Here is a 23,313-nt window from a genome sequence, read left to right as displayed (position 1 = left end):
TACACTGACACTATATACAGAGCTCCTGTGTATAATGTCACTAGTGATCATTGTATTACCTGTACAATATACACTATATACAGAGCTCCTGTGTATAATGGCACTGGTGATCACTGTATTACCTGTACACTGACACTATATACAGAGCTCCTGTGTATAATGTCACTGGTGGTAATAACAGTGTTGTTAGTATTGTTTCTATTAATGATCAGTATTGTAGTATTCAGTCACTATGTGGTGGTCATATGTGGTCTGGTCACGGTTAACAATATTTCTCCCTTGTATGTGGTATTATACCAGGGGGCCCATCAGACTATAGTTACACCACTGCGGCCCATATACTGTTCATTTCTTGAACAGGGGTCCTATGTGTCTGCCATTGTCTATGTGCATCTTTTAAGCGACACCTAATTCACTGTTGGTGTGTTACTATTTCCCTTTTAGGTGGCAATGCCCCCCCCCCACCTTGCAGACAGGGCCCCTTTAAACCTGATTTATTGCACATTTGGTCTATGCTTGAGCCTCATGGGGCTTTGGATGGGCCAAGAGGGCTGACTGAGGATCTGGCGATTAGTATATTGAATGCATTGGATCCTGAGATTCTCCAGTCATGTCAGTAAGTTGGGGGCTGAAGTTCCAGAGTGACTGGAGGGGCCCAGGGTCCACATGTCAGATCCATAGTCACAAGTGTAACCTTACCCTAAATGTAGCTCCCTCTCCTCGTGTACACAGCATCTTACCATCATGGGGTCTAGATTGATTGAGAACGTCCTTCGGGGCCCCCAGAGTAGGGAAGGTGACCTGTGGCCCCTCGGAGGGACTTGTGCTCCAGTGAACAGATGTCGCTGTTGCTTTCACGGTTGTGGAAACGTTGTTTCCTTCCTTTTCCCTTTCTGGGAAATCATCTTTATTTGCTCCCAGATCCGGCTCCTGTGTTTGGTTTATTGGTGGCGCTGATTCCAGGGTTTCGCCTTTCTCCGTGCTGTTTGCCATCGACGAGGCTTTGATTTCCTCCATGGGTTCATACGGGGAGGTGGGGGCAGGGCTGGTGCTTGGCTCTGCCACATCTGGTTGGGCGGTGGTCTTGGCATTATCCCCACTCTCGGAAGTCATGGGAGCCATGGTGGTGCTGCTCTCGGAGGGGTAGATCATGGTGGATGGTTGGGTAGTAGGATCAGTTGAGTAATGGGCAGTGGTGTATTCCACCAAGATGATGGGAGTTGCAGTGGTTGATAAGATGGTCACCTCTTCGTCGGTGACATCTTCATAGTCCACCATGGAGTGATCCTGCAGAGCATTCCTCTTGTAATTATTGTTTTTATCCACAATCTCCTGAGGGTCCTGCTCGTGGCTGTAGAGGTAGTCAAACTGTCTCTCGGGGTCGCTCTCGGTGGTGTTATCTCCCTCCATGTCACAGTCAGGAAGGGCATAGCACATTAAGTCGCCCCCAGCATTGGGGCAATGGCAGACCTTACAGGGCGACATGTGAAACGTGTGCCCGGCCTCGTACTTCTCCTCGCCATGGATGCAGCCAATCCGACCACACTGAGCGCAGCCGTCTGCCGGCTGCAGGATGTCAATGCAATTTGGTGGAAGTTCGGGACACGGTATAAAATGGCAATTGATCCTTCCACCTCCTGGGGGGCACCTGCACTCCGTGCTGCCAAAGTCGACAAAGTAAGACTCGCCTTCAGGAACTTTTCCACCTTGAAATCCAACACTGACGCAGTCATAGTACTGGTAACCTTCACATGGGCACCCGAGCTGTGCACACGATGGGCAGCAGGACCCCACCTCCACCACCTCCAATATACAATTCTCCAGGGGTTTGCACACAGCCCCTGAGCAGTCGGCCTGAGACAAGGAGGGTTTGGTGCATTGTGACAGTAAAATGAAAACCACTAAAAATACCGACTTATTTATTCTGTTCATGTTCAAAGCCAAATGGATGGAAATGTGTCAGTCAGATGAACAATGTAATGTACCTGAGGAGAGAAGACCAAGAATAAGACATTACAGTGAGTGATACAGAGCTCCAAATCCACTGCACAGAAATAGTTACATTAGAAAATTCTTAGAGAAACCACTAGGGGGAGCACCCTGTATACAGAGATAAATGATAAGATCCTGTCTGCAGTCACCACTAGGGGGAGCTCCCTGTATACAGAGATACATGATAAGATCCTGTCTGCAGTCACCACTAGGGGGAGCTCCCTGTATACAGAGACACATGATAAGATCCTGTCTACAGCCACCACTAGGGGGAGCTCCCTGTATACAGATATACATGATAAGATCCTGTCTGCAGCCACCACTAGGGAGGGCTCCCTGTATACAGAGATACATGATAAGATCCTGTCTGCAGCCACCACTAGGGGGAGCTCCCTGTATACAGAGATACATGATAAGATCCTGTCTGCAGTCACCACTAGGGGGAGCTCCCTGTATACAGAGATACATGATAAGATCCTGTCTGCAGCCACCACTAGGGGGAGCTCCCTGTATACAGAGATACATGATAAGATCCTGTCTGCAGTCACCACTAGAGGGAGCTCCCTGTATACAGAGATACATGATAAGATCCTGTCTGCAGTCACCACTAGGGGGAGCACCCTGTATACAGAGATACATGATAAGATCCTGTCTGCAGCCACCACTAGGGGGAGCTCCCTGTATATAGACATACATGATAAGATCCAGTCTGGAGTCACCACTAGGGGGAGCTCCCTGTATACAGAGATACATGATAAGATCCTGTCTGCAGCCACCACTAGGGGGAGCTCCCTGTATACAGAGATACATGATAAGATCTTGTCTGCAGCCACCACTAGGGGGAGCTCCCTGTATATAGACATACATGATAAGATCCTGTCTGCAGTCACCACTAGGGGGAGCTCCCTGTATACAGAGATACATGATAAGATCCTGTCTGTAGCCACCACTAGGGGGAGCTCCCTGTATACAGAGATACATGATAAGATCCTGTCTGCAGCCACCACTAGGGGGTGCTTCCTGTATACAGAGATACATGATAAGATCCTGTCTGCAGCCACCACTAGGGGGAGCTCCCTGTATACAGAGATACATGATAAGATCTAGTCTGCAGTCACCACTAGGGGGAGCTCCCTGTATACAGAGATACATGATAAGATCCTGTCTGCAGCCACCACTAGGGGGAGCTCCCAGTATACAGAGATACATGATAAGATCCTGTCTGCAGTCACCACTAGGAGGAGCTCCCTGTATACAGAGATACATGATAAGACCCTGTCTGCAGTCACCACTAGGGGGAGCTCCCTGTATACAGAGATACATGATAAGATCTAGTCTGCAGTCACCACTAGGGGGAGCTCCCTGTATACAGAGATACATGATAAGATCCTGTCTGCAGCCACCACTAGGGGGAGCTCCCAGTATACAGAGATACATGATAAGATCCTGTCTGCAGTCACCACTAGGAGGAGCTCCCTGTATACAGAGATACATGATAAGACCCTGTCTGCAGTCACCACTAGGAGGAGCTCCCTGTATACAGAGATACATGATAAGACCCTGTCTGCAGTCACCACTAGGGGGAGCTCCCTGTATACAGAGATACATGATAAGATCCTGTCTGCAGCCACCACTAGGGGGTGCTCCCTGTATACAGAGATACATGATAAGATCCTGTCTGCAGCCACCACTAGGGGGAGCTCCCTGTATACAGAGATACATGATAAGATCTAGTCTGCAGTCACCACTAGGGGGAGCTCCCTGTATACAGAGATACGTGATAAGATCCTGTCTGCAGCCACCACTAGGGGGAGCTCCCTGTATACAGAGATACGTGATAAGATCCTGTCTGCGGCCACCACTAGGGGGAGCTCCCTGTATACAGAGATACATGATAAGATCCTGTCTGCAGCCACCACTAGGGGGAGCTCCCTGTATACAGAGATACATGATAAGATCCTGTCTGCAGTCACCACTAGGGGGAGCTCCCTGTATACAGAGATACATGATAAGACCCTGTCTGCAGTCACCACTAGGGGGAGCTCCCTGTATACAGAGATACGTGATAAGATCCTGTCTGCGGCCACCACTAGGGGGAGCTCCCTGTATACAGAGATACGTGATAAGATCCTGTCTGCAGCCACCACTAGGGGGAGCTCCCTGTATACAGAGATACATGATAAGATCCTGTCTGCAGTCACCACTAGGGGGAGCTCCCTGTATACAGAGATACATGATAAGATCCTGTCTGCAGTCACCACTAGGGGGAGCTCCCTGTATACAGAGATACATGATAAGACCCTGTCTGCAGTCACCACTAGGGGGAGCTCCCTGTATACAGAGATACGTGATAAGATCCTGTCTGCAGCCACCACTAGGGGGAGCTCCCTGTATACAGAGATATATGATAAGATCCTGTCTGCAGCCACCACTAGTGGGAGCTCCCTGTATACAGAGATACGTGATAAGATCCTGTCTGCAGCCACCACTAGGGGGAGCTCCCTGTGTACAGAGATACATGATAAGATCCTGTCTGCAGTCACCACTAGGGGGAGCTCCCTGTATACAGAGATACGTGATAAGATCCTGTCTACAGCCACCACTAGGGGGAGCTCCCTGTATATAGAGACATGATAAGATCCTGTCTGCAGTCACCACTAGGGGGAGCTCCCTGTATACAGAGATACATGATAAGATCCTGTCTGCAGTCACCACTAGGGGGAGCTCCCTGTATACAAAAAACACATGATAAGATCCTGTCTGCATCCACCACTAGGGGGAGCTCCCTGTATATAGAGATACATGATAAGATCCTGACTGCAGTCACCACTAGGGGGAGCTCCCTACATGCTGTATACACCTTGAGCTCACGGACTCCCTCTCGTGGTGGCTGCCTTATCTATGGCATCCAATGAAAGTGCCTTGTGATTTCTATTATGCTAATAGCCTTATTATGACATTTAGTGTAAGTGGCATCAGACTTGTAAATAACATGACACAGTATTGGCACACTATAAAAGTTACATACTGACCTTGGACTTCATTTACATGTTGGACAAGACAGGAGAATCCTCCACAACCACAATTCACGTACATAAGATATAGCAGAGCTGAGTTTGTCATTAAACCTTTATAGAGCGTAGGGAATGCATTAGTACTGTTTGCAAATAACACATTGTGTGAGTTCTTCTAGATGACAATGTCAGCTCTGCTACATGTGAGTATACATTGATCAGATGGAGCATGTGTGACCTCCCGCCATTGCCATCTAGAACTCTCCTCCATTGTCTCCTTGTGAAGGTCCAGCGACCTCAGGAGATGCCAAAAGTTTCCAACTAAGTTTCACCAACCTGAAAATTGTCCCCAGGTTCTTGGTCCTTGCAGACGATTCCTGGTAAATGATTCTCTGCGGAGACCAAACACCGAGATGTTTCCAGAGGAAAGGAAAAAAGCAGAAGGAGAAAGGGACCGAGCTGTAACCTGAGCCCTCCACTCCCATATGTGGATGATAAAGGACATTTACATCCCCCCCCAGGATCAGACGTGGATTTGAGGTTTCTGCTACTTTTTGTTACATTTTTAGTTCAATATTTACTTATTTTGTGGTTCACGATGTGGAAAACGTTGAAATTTCTGCAAAATTCTTTTTTTTTGTTTTTTTCCGACATTCAGGGATTGTAATGCTGTTCCAGCTCTACTGAGCGAATTACATAAAGCTCCTCTCAGGGGGTTCAGAGAAAATAGCCGCGTTCCTGAACCCCGGGCAGAACAATCCGTCTCACAACTCGGAATTAACTCCGAAAATAAAGAAAAATGTATTTCCAGGTCTCCTGCGGCAGCATGAGCCCAGTGCTGGAAATCCTCTGTGCTGCTGCTGCTAATGGCAGTGCTTCATTTCGAGGGGTGGGGGTCTGACTTATAGAACAGAAGGACCCCTTCACACCCTCCTGCACACCTTTCTTTGCTCCCACCTATACAGGTTCCCTTCACCCAATCAGCAAAGGAGAAGACCATCCAGGTTTGGGCCCCTCGGTCTACGGGCCCCATGGGGGGCCTCGGGTTCGTAGCTCTTGGTGGTCACAGCCCCTTCAGATGCTGCTCCCGATTATCAGATGCCGGATTATATGGACAGTAGCGGATACTGTAACGATCTCCGCTCTTGTTACATTGTTTTCTTTCTGCGGATTCCGTCCAGTCCGGTGACGATGAGCAGCCAGAAGTGCGGACCCTGCCCAGGGACATAGCTACAGTAGGTGCAGGGTTTACACCCGGGTCCCGAAGCCTAAACGGCCCCCAAAGTCCCCTTGGCCTATATGAATATACCAACACTATTAAAGGTTTGCAATAAGTGGGGCCCTGTTGGAGCTTTGGCATTGGGGCCCATGAGCTTCACGGTTGGCCACCGCTCCGGCCTCCACATTCATACAGAAGTCCCATTTAAATTCAGTTCCCCCTTTTTCATTCCTCGTCCCCTTTTCTGCCTTCTCATTACTGTGATTTATTTCCATTTGTGGTTGGCGGCAGATACCACAATGCATCCTGGGAGGGGTCCAACAACAACAAAAATTCATTTTTGGAATTTTGGATTCTGTCTAAGGCACAAACTCCAAAATAAAGTGCGAGGAACCTAAATCTCATCAGAAACAGTTACATCATCATCATCCTCACTGTCATCACCATCATTTGGGGTTACATCATCATCCTCACTATCACCACCATCATTTGGGGTTACATCATCATCATCCTCACTGTCACCACCATCATTTGGGGTTACATCATCATCATCCTCACTATCACCACCATCATTTGGGGTTACATCATCATCATCCTCACTATCACCACTATCATTTGGGGTTACATCATCATCATCCTCACTATCACCACTATCATTTGGGGTTACATCATCATCATCCTCACTATCACCACTATCATTTGGGGTTACATCATCATCATCCTCACTATCACCACTATCATTTGGGGTTACATCATCATCCTCACTATCACCACCATCATTTGGGGTTACATCATCATCATCCTCACTGTCACCACCATCATTTGGGGTTACATCATCATCCTCGCTATCACCACCATCATTTGGGGTTACATCATCATCATCCTCACTATCACCACCATCATTTGGGGTTACATCATCATCATCCTCACTATCACCACCATCATTTGGGGTTACATCATCATCATCCTCACTATCACCACCATCATTTGGGGTTACATCATCATCATCTTCACTATCACCACCATCATTTGGGGTTACATCATCATCATCCTCACTATCACCACCATCATTTGGGGTTACATCATCATCATCATTTTCACTATCACCACCATCATTTGGGGTTACATCATCATCATCCTCACTATCACCACCATCATTTGGGGTTACATCATCATCATCTTCACTATCACCACCATCATTTGGGGTTACATCATCATCATCTTCACTATCACCACCATCATTATTTGGGGTTACATCATCATCATCCTCACTATCACCACCACCATCATTTGGGGTTACATCATCATCATCCCCACTATCACCACCATCATTTGGGGTTACATCATCATCATCCTCACTATCACCACCATCATTTGGGGTTACATCATCATCATCTTCACTATCACCACCATCATTTGGGGTTACATCATCATCATCCTCACTATCACCACCATCATTTGGGGTTACATCATCATCATCCTCACTATCACCACCATCATTTGGGGTTACATCATCATAATCCTCACTATCACCACCATCATTTAGGATTGGGAGAGAACATCATTTCATCATTTAGGCAGTTTTTCCTTTCAGGATTCAAGGAAAGTTGAGTGACAACCAATCTGTCTCCTCTCTGATCTTTGAGTTTCCTGCACAGAAAGGAAAGTCTCGCTATAAATGGCGGCGAGCGGGTGACATCCACCACGGCTTCTGTGACATCTGGACCGGGGAGTATATCACAAGCCAGATCTCGCCATTCAGAGTCCAGGAAAGTTGGGTGGCCGCTGTGCTAGAAGCTGCTGTATGTCAGCGGTTCTACATCCAGGCCATTAACCCTTCACCACTCAGTGCTTACATCAGAGGATGTTAAATGAGAGAAATTAGTGCAGGAAACCTCAAATTACAGCTGATTACCCCGAAATAATGAGATTACAACCAAATGTGGAGACGATGAGATCCGGATCCGACATCCAGAATCTCCACTCACTGCTTGTAGAAATATACAGGAGCCCTTTAAGGAAGACCCCAGCGCCATAAGGGCCAGTCAGTGATTGGCGCCATATCATGGGTGCAGAGGCGAACATATCACTGGTGCAACCTCTGCAGCCGCAAAGGGGCCCAAGAGATCTGGGGGCCACATCCAGCCCCAAAGTAGGAAGAACTGTGCAATATGGGCAGATACAGACCTCAAAGGGCCCATATAATGTTCTATGCCGGGGCCTCGTCTGTCTGCGTCCCCCCGAATAGTGGCTGCATTGTATCGTGAGGCATTAATCCTCCCACAGAATGAAATGTAAAAAAATAAATAAAAACTACCTCTACTCCCATCATCTCTGCTCCTGGATCAGCGGGATCCGAGCAGAGTCAGAACTATAGAAACAGCAACAAATTGTACATTAATTTTTATGTCAGCAGTGACTGCTCCGTGAATGTGAGAATGACATGTATCTAATCCTCTCCTGTGTGATACTGACTGCTGAGCCATGTATCTAATCCTATCCTGTGTGATACTGACTGCTGAGCTGTGTATCCAATCCTCTCCTGTGTGATACTGACTGCTGAGCCGTGTATCTAATCCTCTCCTGTGTGATACTGTCCGCTGAGCCGTGTATCTAATCCTCTCCTGTGTGATACTGTCTGCTGAGCCGTGTATCTAATCCTATCCTGTGTGATACTGTCTGCTGAGCCGGGTATCTTATCCTATCCTGTGTGATACTGTCTGCTGAGCCGTGTATCTAATCCTCTCCTGTGTGATACTGACTGCTGAGCCGTGTATCTAATCCCATCCTGTGTGATACTGTCTGCTGAGCCGGGTATCTAATCCTATCCTGTGTGATACTGTCTGCTGAGCCGTGTATCTAATCCTCTCCTGTGTGATACTGTCTGCTGAGCCGTGTATCTAATCCTATCCTGTGTGATACTGTCTGCTGAGCCGTGTATCTAATCCTATCCTGTGTGATACTGTCTGCTGAGCCGTGTATCTAATCCTCTCCTGTGTGATACTGTCTGCTGAGCCGTGTATCTAATCCTATCCTGTGTGATACTGTCTGCTGAGCCGTGTATCTAATCCTATCCTGTGTGATACTGTCTGCTGAGCCGTGTATCTAATCCTCTCCTGTGTGATACTGTCTGCTGAGCCGTGTATCTAATCCTCTCCTGTGTGATACTGTCTGCTGAGCCGTGTATCTAATCCTATCCTGTGTGATACTGTCTGCTGAGCCGTGTATTTAATCCTCTCCTGTGTGATACTGTCTGCTGAGCCGTGTATCTAATCCTCTCCTGTGTGATACTGTCTGCTGAGCCGTGTATCTAATCCTCTCCTGTGTGATACTGTCTGCTGAGCCGTGTATCTAATCCTCTCCTGTGTGATACTGTCTGCTGAGCCGTGTATCTAATCCTCTCCTGTGTGATACTGTCTGCTGAGCCGTGTACCTAATCCTCTCCTGTGTGATACTGTCTGCTGAGCCGTGTATCTAATCCTATCCTGTGTGATACTGACTGCTGAGCCGTGTATCTAATCCTCTCCTGTGTGATACTGTCTGCTTAGCTGTGTATCTAAACCTATCCTGTGTGATACTGTCTGCTGAGCTGTGTATCTAATCCCATCCTGTGTGATACTGTCTGCTGAGCCGTGTATCTAATCCTCTCCTGTGTGATACTGACTGCTGAGCCGTGTATCTAATCCTCTCCTGTGTGATACTGTCTGCTGAGCCGTGTATCTAATCCTATCCTGTGTGACACTGTCTGCTGAGCCGTGTATCTAATCCTCTCCTGTGTGATACTGACTGCTCAGCCGTGTATCTAATCCTCTCCTGTGTGATACTGACTGCTGAGCCGTGTATCTAATCCTATCCTGTGTGATACTGTCTGCTGAGTCGTGTATCTAATCCTATCCTGTGTGACACTGTCTGCTGAGCCGTGTATCTAATCCTCTCCTGTGTGGCACTGACTGCTGAGCCGTGTATCTAATCCTCTCCTGTGTGGCACTGTCTGCTGAGCCGTGTATCTAATCCCATCCTGTGTGATACTGTCTGCTGAGCCGTGTATCTAATCCTATCCTGTGTGATACTGTCTGCTGAGCCGTGTATCTAATCCTATCCTGTGTGATACTGTCTGCTGAGCCGTGTATCTAATCCTCTCCTGTGTGATACTGTCTGCTGAGCCGTGTATCTAATCCTATCCTGTGTGACACTGTCTGCTGAGCCGTGTATCTAATCCTATCCTGTGTGATACTGTCTGCTGAGCCGTGTATCTAATCCTATCCTCTGTGATACTGTCTGCTGAGCCGTGTATCTAATCCCATCCTGTGTGATACTGACTGCTGAGCCGTGTATCTAATCCTCTCCTGTGTGATACTGTCTGCTGAGCCGTGTATCTAATCCTCTCCTGTGTGATACTGACTGCTGAGCTGTGTATCTAATCCTCTCCTGTGTGATACTGTCTGCTGAGCCGTGTATCTAATCCTATCCTGTGTGATACTGACTGCTGAGCCGTGTATCTAATCCTCTCCTGTGTGATACTGTCTGCTGAGCTGTGTATCTAATCCTCTCCTGTGTGATACTGACTGCTGAGCCGTGTATCTAATCTTATCCTGTGTGATACTGACTGCTGAGCCGTGTATCTAATCCTATCCTGTGTGATACTGACTGCTTAGCTGTGTATTTAATCCTCTCCTGTGATACTGTCTGCTGAGCCGTGTATCTAATCCTCTCCTGTGTGATACTGTCTGCTGAGCCGTGTATCTAATCCTCTCCTGTGTGATGCTGACTGCTGAGCCATGTATCTAATCCTCTCCTGTGTGATACTGTCTGCTGAGCTGTGTATCTAATCCTATCCTGTGATACTGACTGCTGAGCTGTGTATCTAATCCTCTCCTGTGTGATACTGTCTGCTGAGCCGTGTATCTAATCCTCTCCTGTGTGATACTGACTGCTGAGCTGTGTATCTAATCCTCTCCTGTGTGATACTGTCTGCTGAGCTGTGTATCTAATCCCATCCTGTGTGATACTGACTCCTGAGCCGTGTATCTAATCCTATCCTGTGTGATACTGACTGCTGAGCTGTGTATCTAATCCCATCCTGTGTGATAGTGACTGCTGAGCCATGTATCTAATCCTATCCTGTGTGATACTGACTGCTGAGCCGTGTATCTAATCCTCTCCTGTGTGATACTGTCTGCTGAGCTGTGTATCTAATCCTCTCCTGTGTGATACTGTCTGCTGAGCTGTATCTAATCCTCTCCTGTGTGATACTGACTGCTGAGCCGTGTATCTAATCCTCTCCTGTGTGATACTGACTGCTGAGCTGTATCTAATCCTCTCCTGTGTGATGCTGACTGCTGAGCCATGTATCTAATCCTCTCCTGTGTGATACTGACTGCTGAGCTGTATCTAATCCTCTCCTGTGTGATGCTGACTGCTGAGCCATGTATCTAATCCTCTCCTGTGTGATACTGTCTGCTGAGCCGTGTATCTAATCCTATCCTGTGATACTGACTGCTGAGCTGTGTATCTAATCCTATCCTGTGTGATACTGTCTGCTGAGCCGTGTATCTAATCCTATCCTGTGTGATACTGTCTGCTGAGCCGTGTATCTAATCCTATCCTGTGTGATACTGTCTGCTGAGCCGTGTATCTAATCCTCTCCTGTGTGATACTGTCTGCTGAGCCGTGTATCTAATCCTATCCTGTGTGACACTGTCTGCTGAGCCGTGTATCTAATCCTATCCTGTGTGATACTGTCTGCTGAGCCGTGTATCTAATCCTATCCTCTGTGATACTGTCTGCTGAGCCGTGTATCTAATCCCATCCTGTGTGATACTGACTGCTGAGCCGTGTATCTAATCCTCTCCTGTGTGATACTGTCTGCTGAGCCGTGTATCTAATCCTCTCCTGTGTGATACTGACTGCTGAGCTGTGTATCTAATCCTCTCCTGTGTGATACTGTCTGCTGAGCCGTGTATCTAATCCTATCCTGTGTGATACTGACTGCTGAGCCGTGTATCTAATCCTCTCCTGTGTGATACTGTCTGCTGAGCTGTGTATCTAATCCTCTCCTGTGTGATACTGACTGCTGAGCCGTGTATCTAATCTTATCCTGTGTGATACTGACTGCTGAGCCGTGTATCTAATCCTATCCTGTGTGATACTGACTGCTTAGCTGTGTATTTAATCCTCTCCTGTGATACTGTCTGCTGAGCCGTGTATCTAATCCTCTCCTGTGTGATACTGTCTGCTGAGCCGTGTATCTAATCCTCTCCTGTGTGATGCTGACTGCTGAGCCATGTATCTAATCCTCTCCTGTGTGATACTGTCTGCTGAGCTGTGTATCTAATCCTATCCTGTGATACTGACTGCTGAGCTGTGTATCTAATCCTCTCCTGTGTGATACTGTCTGCTGAGCCGTGTATCTAATCCTCTCCTGTGTGATACTGACTGCTGAGCTGTGTATCTAATCCTCTCCTGTGTGATACTGTCTGCTGAGCTGTGTATCTAATCCCATCCTGTGTGATACTGACTCCTGAGCCGTGTATCTAATCCTATCCTGTGTGATACTGACTGCTGAGCTGTGTATCTAATCCCATCCTGTGTGATAGTGACTGCTGAGCCATGTATCTAATCCTATCCTGTGTGATACTGACTGCTGAGCCGTGTATCTAATCCTCTCCTGTGTGATACTGTCTGCTGAGCTGTGTATCTAATCCTCTCCTGTGTGATACTGTCTGCTGAGCTGTATCTAATCCTCTCCTGTGTGATACTGACTGCTGAGCCGTGTATCTAATCCTCTCCTGTGTGATACTGACTGCTGAGCTGTATCTAATCCTCTCCTGTGTGATGCTGACTGCTGAGCCATGTATCTAATCCTCTCCTGTGTGATACTGACTGCTGAGCTGTATCTAATCCTCTCCTGTGTGATGCTGACTGCTGAGCCATGTATCTAATCCTCTCCTGTGTGATACTGTCTGCTGAGCCGTGTATCTAATCCTATCCTGTGATACTGACTGCTGAGCTGTGTATCTAATCCTCTCCTGTGTGATACTGTCTGCTGAGCCGTGTATCTAATCCTCTCCTGTGTGATACTGACTGCTGAGCTGTGTATCTAATCCGATCCTGTGTGATACTGTCTACCTTTTCAGTAACTGATGTTGCAGGATACTGATTACGTGGATTAGAACACCCTCCATTTCTCTGCTGGGATTTGTAGTGCGCACATCCTCGGCTGCCTGCAGTTCTGGGTTCTGGGCTCCATAGGACCCCAGTTTGTTACTTGTGATGATGTCACGGGTGAGCGGAGCAGCCATGAATCCCCCGTGTCCTCCATGTCAGGGACCAGACTCCATCATGCAGCTGCAGCATTAACTGGTCCCAGTCCTTGTATTGTGGCAGCTGCAGATGATGTGATGTCTCCGAGGAGCGAGGAATATTCGCTGCATTCAGGAAAATCTCAGTCGTGTCCAGGACGCTGCACCTCGGAGAAAGCCTCGATTATTCCCCCGTCACACCCTCAGAGTTACACGGACATCATTAGTTATATATAGTCAGCAGGTTAATAATAATTCTCTGGAAGAGACATATATCTGTATTCCAGTCACCTCCAGAGCTGCACTCACTATTCTGCTGTTACATCACGTCTTATTCTCCAGTCACCTCCAGAGCTGCACTCACTATTCTGCTGTTACATTGTATCTTATCCACCAGTCACCTCCAGAGCTGCAGTCCCTATTCTGCTGTTACATCACGTCTTATACTCCAGGTCTTTTATTAAATAAAATGAAATACTTTACATGACAATAACTGTGATACATTACAAATAAAACACAACAGAACAAAACATAAGAACAAAGCTCCAATCAGACGACAACAAACGACAAAAAGCCACAAAGAAATAAACCGGAAATGGAACAAAAATGGAGAAAGTTCATGTCCTACAAATCAAGGACGTGAAAGAAAAATTCCAATAACATAAAAAAATAAATAAATAAAAAAAATAAAATAAATAAATTAAAAAAAAAAAGCAAATGTTAATGTTGTACACTGTGTTGTGTTTAGGTTTGTTGTAGGGAGAATGTGGTGGTGTAAGGGGGGGCTGTAAGGTTCGGCAGTGGGACCAGCAGGGTTTTGTTGTGTTGTATAGTGTTTGGTTTAGTATAATGTGTTTATAGTGTATATATTGTATATAATATTGTATATAGGACGGTGTGAATGTAGTTGGGGTTGTATATAGTAGTATGAATGAAGCTGGGCCGGGGGTCTTACATGATTTTATACTATTTATTATTTATAATTTTTTACAGGTATTCACGTAAGTCACGTCTTATACTCCAGTCACCTCCAGAGCTGCACTCACTATTCTGCTGTTACATCACGTCTAATACTCCAGTCACGTCCAGAGCTGCACTCACTAGTCTATTGGCTTCATGCTAGCATTATTGCTGTTTGAATTCACATCTGAGTGCTGCCCCCTGCTGGTCCAATGTCTGCATAGAGCATGGTGCTTTATTGGCACAGATTCCTCTAAAATGAAAAACTGCTGTTTAGGGTCCTAACCAGGGACCCCTCCTCTATGACTCCACACCACAATGGGGCTCACGGATTTATGAAGCTCAGACCCTGAGCCCTGTATTATGATCAATCGGCAAACAGTGACCCAATGTTTCCATAATGTGTCACCGCCTCAGACATGGAAACAACAGATGCACAATCCCTATAGAGCACAGCGCCTATAGAAAGAGCGAAAACCGAGCAACCAGTCTGCAAGATACAGGAATTCACAGTGATTAATATTAGGCACGGTCTCTAAAAAATGTTATACATAATTATTGATCAGCCTTTGCAAAGTTATGAGTTTTTGGAAAATACTATATTACACTAATTTGCCTCCTTGTTTCACAAACACAAGCAAAATGTCTACAGCCTTGGCCAAAAGTTCAGAGACTGGTACAGGTTTTAGTTTTCACATTTTGCCTCTTCAGTGCTTTCACTCTTTAGTCGTTGTTTCTATGGTTACTGACAGACAATAATAAACATTCCGCACCGTGTTACATTTTATTGACAAATCCATGAAGTTCCTGTGATGCCTCAATATTCCCAGCGCTGCCCCTTATTCTCCACACTCCCGCCCCTTATTCTCCACACTCATGCCCCTTATTCTCCACAATCCTACCCCTTATTCTCCACACTCCCGCCCCTTATTCTCCACACTCCCGCCCCTTATTCTCCACACTCCTGCCCCTTATTCTCCACACTCCCGCCCCTTATTCTCCACACTCCCGTCCCTTATTCTCCACACTCCCGTCCCTTATTCTCCACACTCCCGTCCCTTATTCTCCACACTCCCGTCCCTTATTCTCCGCACTCCTGCCCCTTATTCTCCACAATCCTACCCCTTATTCTCCACACTCCCGCCCCTTATTCTCCACACTCCCGCCCCTTATTCTCCACACTCCTGCCCCTTATTCTCCACACTCCCGCCCCTTATTCTCCACACTCCCGTCCCTTATTCTCCACACTCCCGTCCCTTATTCTCCACACTCCCGTCCCTTATTCTCCACACTCCCGTCCCTTATTCTCCACACTCACGCCCCTTATTCTACGCATTCCTGCCCCTTATTCTCCACACTCCTGCCCCTTATTCTCCACACTCCTGCCCCTTATTCTCCACACTCCTGCCCCTTATTCTCCACACTCCTGCCCCTTATTCTCCACACTCCTGCCCCTTATTCCCCACACTCCTGCCCCTTATCCTCCTCACTCCTGCCCCTTATTCTCCGCACTCCTGCCCCTTATCCTCCACATTCCTGCCCCTTATTCTCCAGACTCCTGCCCCTTATTCTCCAGACTCCTGCCCCTTATCCTCCACACTCCCGCCCCTTATTCTCCACACTCCTGCCCCTTAGTCTCCACACTCCTGCCCTTTATTCTCCACACTCCTGCCCCTTATTCTCCACACTCCCGCCCCTTATTCTCCACACTCCCGCCCCTTATTCTCCACACTCCCGCCCCTTATTCTCCGCATTCCTGCCCCTTATTCTTCACACTCCTGCCCCTTATTCTCCACACTCCTGCCCCTTATTCTCCACACTCCCGCCCCTTATTCTCCACACTCCCGCCCCTTATTCTCCGCATTCCCGCCCCTTATTCTCCGCATCCACACTCCCGCCCCTTATTCTCCGCATTCCCGCCCCTTATTCTCCGCACTCCCGCCCCTTATTCTCCACACTCCCGCCCCTTATTCTCCACACTCCCGCCCCTCATTTTCCACACCCCTGCCCCTCATTCTCCACACTCCTGCCCCTTATTCTCCACACTCCCGCCCCTTATTCTCCACACTCCCGCCCCTTATTCTCCACACTCCCGCCCCTTATTCTCCACACTCCCGCCCCTTATTCTCCACACTCCCGCCCATTATTCTCCACACTCCTGCCCCTTATTCTCCACACTCCCGCTCCTTATTCGCCACACTCCCGCCCCTTATTCTCCACACTCCCGCCCCTTATTCTCCACACTCCCGCCCCTTATTCTCCAGACTCCTGCCTCATATTCTCTGCACTCCTGCCCCTTATTCTCCACACTCCTGCCCCTTATTCTCCACACTCCTGCCCCTTATTCTCCACACTCCTGCCCCTTATTCTCCACACTCCGGCCCCTTATTCTCCACACTCCTGCCCCTTATTCTCCACACTCCTGCCCCTTATTCTCCAGACTCCTGCCCCTTATTCTCCACACTCCTGCCCCTTATTCTCCGCACTCCTGCCCCTTATTCTCCAGACTCCTGCCTCATATTCTCCACACTGCTGCCAATCATTCTCCAGTCATCTGCCCCTTATTCACTAGATTTCTGCCCTTCCCCCGGCAGCTGGATATCGGCTTCTGGCCGCCCGTTCTTGTCTCAGTAAAGCTCGGAGTTATCACAATTTTGGGGTTTTGTTTGTCTCATTTTGAGGATTGACTGCAGGTTTTCAGTGGGATGAAATCTGGGGAGTTTCTGCCCATGGACACAAAATGTCAATGTTTTGTTCCCCAATCACTTAGTTCTCACTTTTGACTTATGACCTGGTCTCCATCATGGGGGTAATAGAATCACCCCCACATTGTTCTGGATGATGGGACAAATTGTTGTTTTAGGAGGTTTAGATACCGTTCTTCAGAAAAACAGAACTTAATATTTGGTCCAGAAACCTTTGTTTGCAGTCACAGAGGTCAGACGTTTCCTGTAGTTCTTGACCAGGTTTTCAGACATGGCAGCAGGGATTTTGGCCCCCTCCTCCATACAGATCTTCTCCAGATCTTTCAGGTTTCGGGGCTGTCACTGGACAACATTGAGTTTCAGCTCCTCCAAAGATTTTCTATTGGGTTCAGGTCTGGAGACTGGCTAGGCCTCTCCAGGACCTGGGAATGCTTCTTACGGAGCCGATCCTTAGTTGCCCTGACTGTGTGTTTCGGGTCATTGTCATACTGGAATTCCCAGCCACGACCCATCTTCAATGCTCTTACTGAGAAAAGGAGGTTGTTGGCTCAAACCTCACGATACAAGACCCTGTCCATCCTCCCTTCAGTACGGTCCAATTGTTCTGTCTCCTTTGCAGAAAAGCACCCCCAAAGTATGATGTTTCCCCCACCATGCTTCACGGTTGGGACGGTGTTCTTGGGGTTGAACTTATCCTTCTTCCGACAATCACGGCGAGTGGAGTTGATACCATAAAGTTCTATTTTCCACTCATCTGACCACATGATCTTCTCCCAGGCCTCCTCTGGATCATCCAGATGGTTATTGGTGAACTTTAAATGTTCCTGGACATGTGCTGGTGTGAGTAGGGGAGCCCTGCAGGATTTTAATCCATGACGAGGTAGTGTGTTACTATCGGTAATGTTCGAGACTGTGGTCCTAGCTCTCTTCAGGTCATGTCATTGTTCAGGTCCTCCTGTGTAGTTCTGGGCTGATTCCTGACCTTTCTCAGAATCTTCCTTAACCCATGAGGCGAGATCTTGCATGGATCCCTAGACTGAGGAAGATTTACAGTCATCTTGTGTTTCTTCTATCCTCTAATAATTGTGCCAACAGTTGTTGCCTTCTCGCCCAGCTGCTTGTCTATTCTCCTGTCACCCATCCCAGCTTTGTGCAGGGCTACAGTTTTGTCCCTGGTGTCGTTAGACAGCTCTTTGGTCTTGGCCATGGTGGAGAGGTTGGAGTGTGATTGAGTGAGTGGACAGGGGTCTTTTATACAGGTAATAAGGTCACACAGGTGTAATTAATCCAGGTAATGAGCGCAGAGTAGGAGGCTTCTTACAGAAAAACTAACAGGTCTGTGAGAGCAGAATTCCTGCTGGTTGGTCGGTGATCAAATACTTATTTCACGCAATAAAATGCAAATTAAATATGTAAAAATCCTACAATGTAGGAGACTGGGCAAGTCTAAAACCGACCTCTTGTGTCATTTGAGGTGCAAGCTTCTTCTGTGTTCCTCCTCCATACTTTACACTACAGCTTTACTTTTCCAGCTTGCTCAGGAAGTCAGTGCACAGAGAGCAGAATGAAGGAATCAGGGATTTCTTCCATTATTTCTGTTATTTAGTGTCTGACGCTCTTGTTACATGATGTCTGTAAAGTGCTGTGGAATTAATGGCGCTATAAAAGGAGTAAAATAAATAAAAATAAATAAATTACATCACCACCTGGTGGCCAAGTCATAAATTGCAGACGCGCTAGGAAAATGCCAATTACTGTAAGAACACAATTCGGTAAATGTTACATTGAGGATTGTCATGAACAACATATTAACATATTTCATGTTTATGTTCTTTAAAAAAAATCATGTGTCCGGCAAAAAGACATCACACATTCAGGACCCTCCATCATCGGCCACAGAGGGGGCGGAACGTGCAGAAATTGTTTCTATACCTGCACCAAAAACTATCCCTCTAGTAAATTTAACCCTTTCAGATCAGATGATTGGATACAAGTTCTGGAAATTTCCATCCCATCTCAAGTTTGCGCTACTGAGACATCCGATGACTGTGCGTCTTGTGATCGCAGGCGCAGGTTTCTCATCAAAAAAGCAAAGTTGTGTGGAGACCTGGGCAGGTAAACATCGCTGCCTTTTCTCTGCAGCTTTCTCGTCACCTTCAATCTTCCCGATCTGCCTGGTCTGAATAGTGGCGGAATGTGCGTCTATGTGGACTTACGCCAATCATGATTTCCAGCTCCTGCCCCCGGGACTGAGAAATATCTGAGCCCCTCCGAACATTTCCATTGAATCCCCCCTATGTGTGTCACTGGCTCCAGTCTACGGGTGCTGATACAATGTCTCCACACAACATGAACGCCCCGAGCGGAGTGACTCCGGATGTTACACGCAGAGGCGTAGCTAGAGCTTTTGCCGCCCGGGGCTGTTCCCGAGTTTGGCGCCCCCCCCCCCCCCCCCCCGGCTCAATACACACAAAGGTTACCAAAAACGGTTTTCCTGTTTTGTAGAACTTAAACTGGGCCTAATGGTGTCACCCCCACATGCCACACCTGTGACTTAATACCACCACACCATGACCAGGCCACATAGTGACCGAATAATACTACATACAAGGGACAAATACCACAACACCATTTCCAGACCACATATTACCACCACATAGTGACTGAATACTACAATACTGATCAGTAATAAAAAAAAAAACACAATACTATCACCATAAGTGCCAGTATTCACAGGAGATCTGTACTTAGTATGCAGTGTCTGTGTAGAGGTAATACAGAGATCACTGGTGACATTATACACAGGACCTCTATATAGTATACAGTGTATAGTGTCAGTGTATAGGTAACACTGACTCACCAGTGACGTCTCTAGGTGAAGTCCTTCATCTTTCATCCAGCACAGACCGCCATCATTCCTTCCAGCCAGGACTCGTTTCTGCAGGAAATAACACAGTTATCTCGAGCTCCGCTTGCAGAACACATTACTTAATTTTTCACAACTTCTACATTACATCACATGAAGAAAAAAAGGTGATATAGTGTCACCTGCACAGTAACAGGACCGACCCCCATTTAAAACAGTACACTCAAAAAATAAAATAAATACATCACTGCAGTAATAATATCCCTTAATTAGCCCCTATGGTAATAATATTCCCCACCCTGGCCCCGTTTCTCATTCCTGGCTCCAGCCATATGTTCTCGCATCCTGCCCTCATGAGTATCCATTCTACCCCATATGATCTCCCCATCCTGCCCCACCAGCCTCCATCGTATCCGTCCTGCCCCATGATCCAATCCTGCCCCGTGTCTCCAATCATGCCCCGTATCTACATTCTGCCCATGCCTCAAGTCCTGCCCCCAGTGTGTCCAGCATATTACCCCCATGTTGTCCAGCAATCTGCCCCAGTGTGTCCAGCATATTACCCCCATGTTGTCCAGCAATCTGCCCCAGTGTGTCCAGCATATTACCCCCAGTGTGTCCAGCAATCTGCCCCAGTATGTCCAGCACTGCCCCCAGTGTGTCCAGCAATCTGCCCCAGTGTCCAGCCTTTCCCCAGTGTGTCCAGCAGTCTGCCCTAGTGTGTCCAGCATATTACCCCCAGTGTCCAGCATTGCCCCAGTGTATCCAGCATATTACCCCCAGTGTGTCCAGCAATCTGCCCCAGTGTCCAGCATTGCCCCAGTGTGTCCAGAAGTCTGCCCCAGGGTCTCCAGCATTGCCTCAATGTGTCCAGAAATCTGCCCCAGGGTCTCCAGTATTGCCCCAGTGTATCCAGCAATCTGCCCCATGGTCTCCTGTATTGCCCCAGTGTGTCCAGCATTCTGCCCCATGGTCTCCAGTATTGCCCCGGTGTATCCAGCAATCTGCCCCATGGTCTCCTGTATTGCCCCAGTGTGTCCAGCATTCTGCCCCATGGTCTCCAATATTGCCCCGGTGTGTCCAGCAATCTGCCCCATGGTCTCCAGTATTGCCCCAGTATGTCCAGAAGTCTGCCCAGGGTCTCCAGCATTGCCTCAATGTGTCCTGAAATCTGCCCCATGGTCTCCAGTATTCAGTGTGTCCAGCAATCTGCCCCATAGTCTCCTGTATTGCCCCAGTGTGTCCAGCATTCTGCCCCATGGTCTCCAGTATTTCCCCAGTGTGTCCAGCATTCTGCCCCATGGTCTCCAGTATTGCCCCAGTGTGTCCAGCAATCTGCCCCATGGTCTCCTGTATTGCCCCAGTGTGTCCAGCATTCTGCCACATGGTCTCCTGTATTGCCCCAGTGTGTCCAGCATTCTGCCCCATGGTCTCCAGTATTGCCCCAGTGTGTCCAGCAATCTGCCCCATGGTCTCCTGTATTGCCCCAGTGTGTCCAGCAATCTGCCCCATAGTCTCCTGTATTGCCCCAGTGTGTCCAGCAATCTGCCCCATGGTCTCATGTATTGCCCCAGTGTGTCCAGCAATCTGCCCCATGGTCTCATGTATTGCCCCAGTGTGTCCAGCATTCTGCCCCATGGTCTCCAGTACTGCCCCAGTGTGTCCAGCAATCTGCCCCATGGTCTCCAGCATTGCCCCAGCCCCAGACAGTCAGACATAAAGAAAAAAAAAAGTAAAATCCTCACCTCTCCCGTTCCTAGCGCAGGTCCGGTGCAGTCAGCGTCTCTCCGGCTCTGCGACGCTCAGGACAGAGAGGCAGAGCGGCGCGCACAGTAGTGACGTCATCGCGCCCTCTGCTCTGAGACGTCGCAGAGTCAGAGGACGCTGCAGCTGCCGGCGCCGCAGGAACCAGGAGAGGTGAGTATAGAGCGGGGGGCGGGGTCCGGTGGTGGGGGGAGCTGGCCCTGCTCGTGGCGGCGGACGGCGCCGCCCGAAGATTTAAAGGGGCGTCTTTTTTTTTTTTTTTTTTCTTCTGCAGCGCCGGCCGCCCCCCGCATTGTGCCGCCCGGGGCGGACCGCCCCCCCCGCACCCCTCTTCCTACGCCACTGGTTACACGCTGTTTCTCTTCATTTAAGGATTTTTCTATAGGCTGTGATGCAGTGACCCCTGTGACAGCTAGGGGGCGCTGTGAGTGCTCTTTGGGATGTGCATGGAGGCATATCTATTGTGATAATGGTGGTGAAACAGTGACTGGCTGTGTTATGAATGGCCGATATGTGTCGCAGAGGGAGTCTTTGTAGTAAGTTTGATGCAATGTTGTTGTTCTGGGACCTGTAGTCCCTCAAGTTTGTATATGTATGGTGTAGCTGTAAGGGAGACTTACTTGGCTAGTTGTGTGAGATGGGTGGGACAAATTAGCCACACATCCACACTCCCATCTAGAGGAGTGGTTAAGGGTATATAATGTGACCAGGGTGTGGGTCACATGGTTTCTGTATGGTTCCAGTGGAAAGTCCTGGAGAGCCTGTGTGTTGGGAGGTCCTGGGAGTAGGACCGGATCCCTGAATAGCACACTGAACCACCTGTGTTGGATTTCCTGGGAGTAGGAGTCCTGAAGAGCACATGGTGGGGCTTTGGACCTGGTGAGCCTGGTGTGTTGGATTTCCTGGGAGTAGGAGTCCTGAATAGCACACTGAAGAACTGTTTGGGAAGCTACCGTCCTTCGGTGGGTCTGGACTGACTAGGATATGCCGCACAGGCAAGATGGTGATCCCTGTGAGGCAGCTTTCCCGGAGGAGAGGACTGTCGAGGAGTCAGCAGGTGGAGCAGGAGCTCCCGTCAGGTACCTTTACAGACTGTTGGTGCTTGTGATGCTCTATGAACTGTGTGGTCTCCCACGGTGACTGAACGGAGTGAGGTTCGGCGTGTTTAGAGACCGCGACCCAGTGTCATATGCGCTGTATGTGACTTTGGACATTGGTGAAGTGTACGGCGTACAGACAGCCATGGTAACTGGGCGAAGTGAGAGGTCCAGCATGCTTAGTGTCTGTGAGACAAAGCCGTAAACGTGAGTCAAAGCCGTAAATGAAGTGTTAAAACAAAGCTGCAAGTTAATATCACCAGTTGGTGCCTATTGTGTTCTATGGAATGTATAATATGAACTGTGCATAACCCGGTTTATGACACTTTAATAAACCCCATGGACTGTTTTGTGTTCAAAAATCGTGCCTGACTACGTTAATCCCGTGCCAAGCG

At 48.2% G+C, this 23,313-nt stretch overlaps 1 protein-coding gene across 2 annotated transcripts in view; it reads right to left on the bottom strand.

The window, feature by feature from the left end:
- Positions 1–23,313, bottom strand: part of FBLN2 (fibulin 2) — a 109,881-nt gene that overhangs the window by 74,339 nt on the left and 12,229 nt on the right. Inside the window, exons 1-2 of one of the 2 annotated variants that reach the window (XM_069736151.1) lie at positions 5,343–5,539; positions 741–1,985 (exon numbers count right to left, since the gene is read on the bottom strand). In XM_069736151.1, the coding sequence (XP_069592252.1) occupies positions 741–1,932 (1,192 nt within the window). In that variant the 5' untranslated portion in view covers positions 1,933–1,985; positions 5,343–5,539. Of the gene's footprint in view, positions 1–740; positions 1,986–5,342; positions 5,540–23,313 lie in introns of those variants that run through there. The other variant, XM_069736152.1, reaches the window with a different exon arrangement.

The sequence above is a fragment of the Ranitomeya imitator genome, chromosome 8, assembly GCF_032444005.1.
Source record: "Ranitomeya imitator isolate aRanImi1 chromosome 8, aRanImi1.pri, whole genome shotgun sequence".
Classification (NCBI taxonomy): domain Eukaryota; kingdom Metazoa; phylum Chordata; class Amphibia; order Anura; family Dendrobatidae; genus Ranitomeya; species Ranitomeya imitator.
Note: the sequence above shows the minus strand (reverse complement) of the source record. Positions and strands in the feature narration are given on the sequence as shown.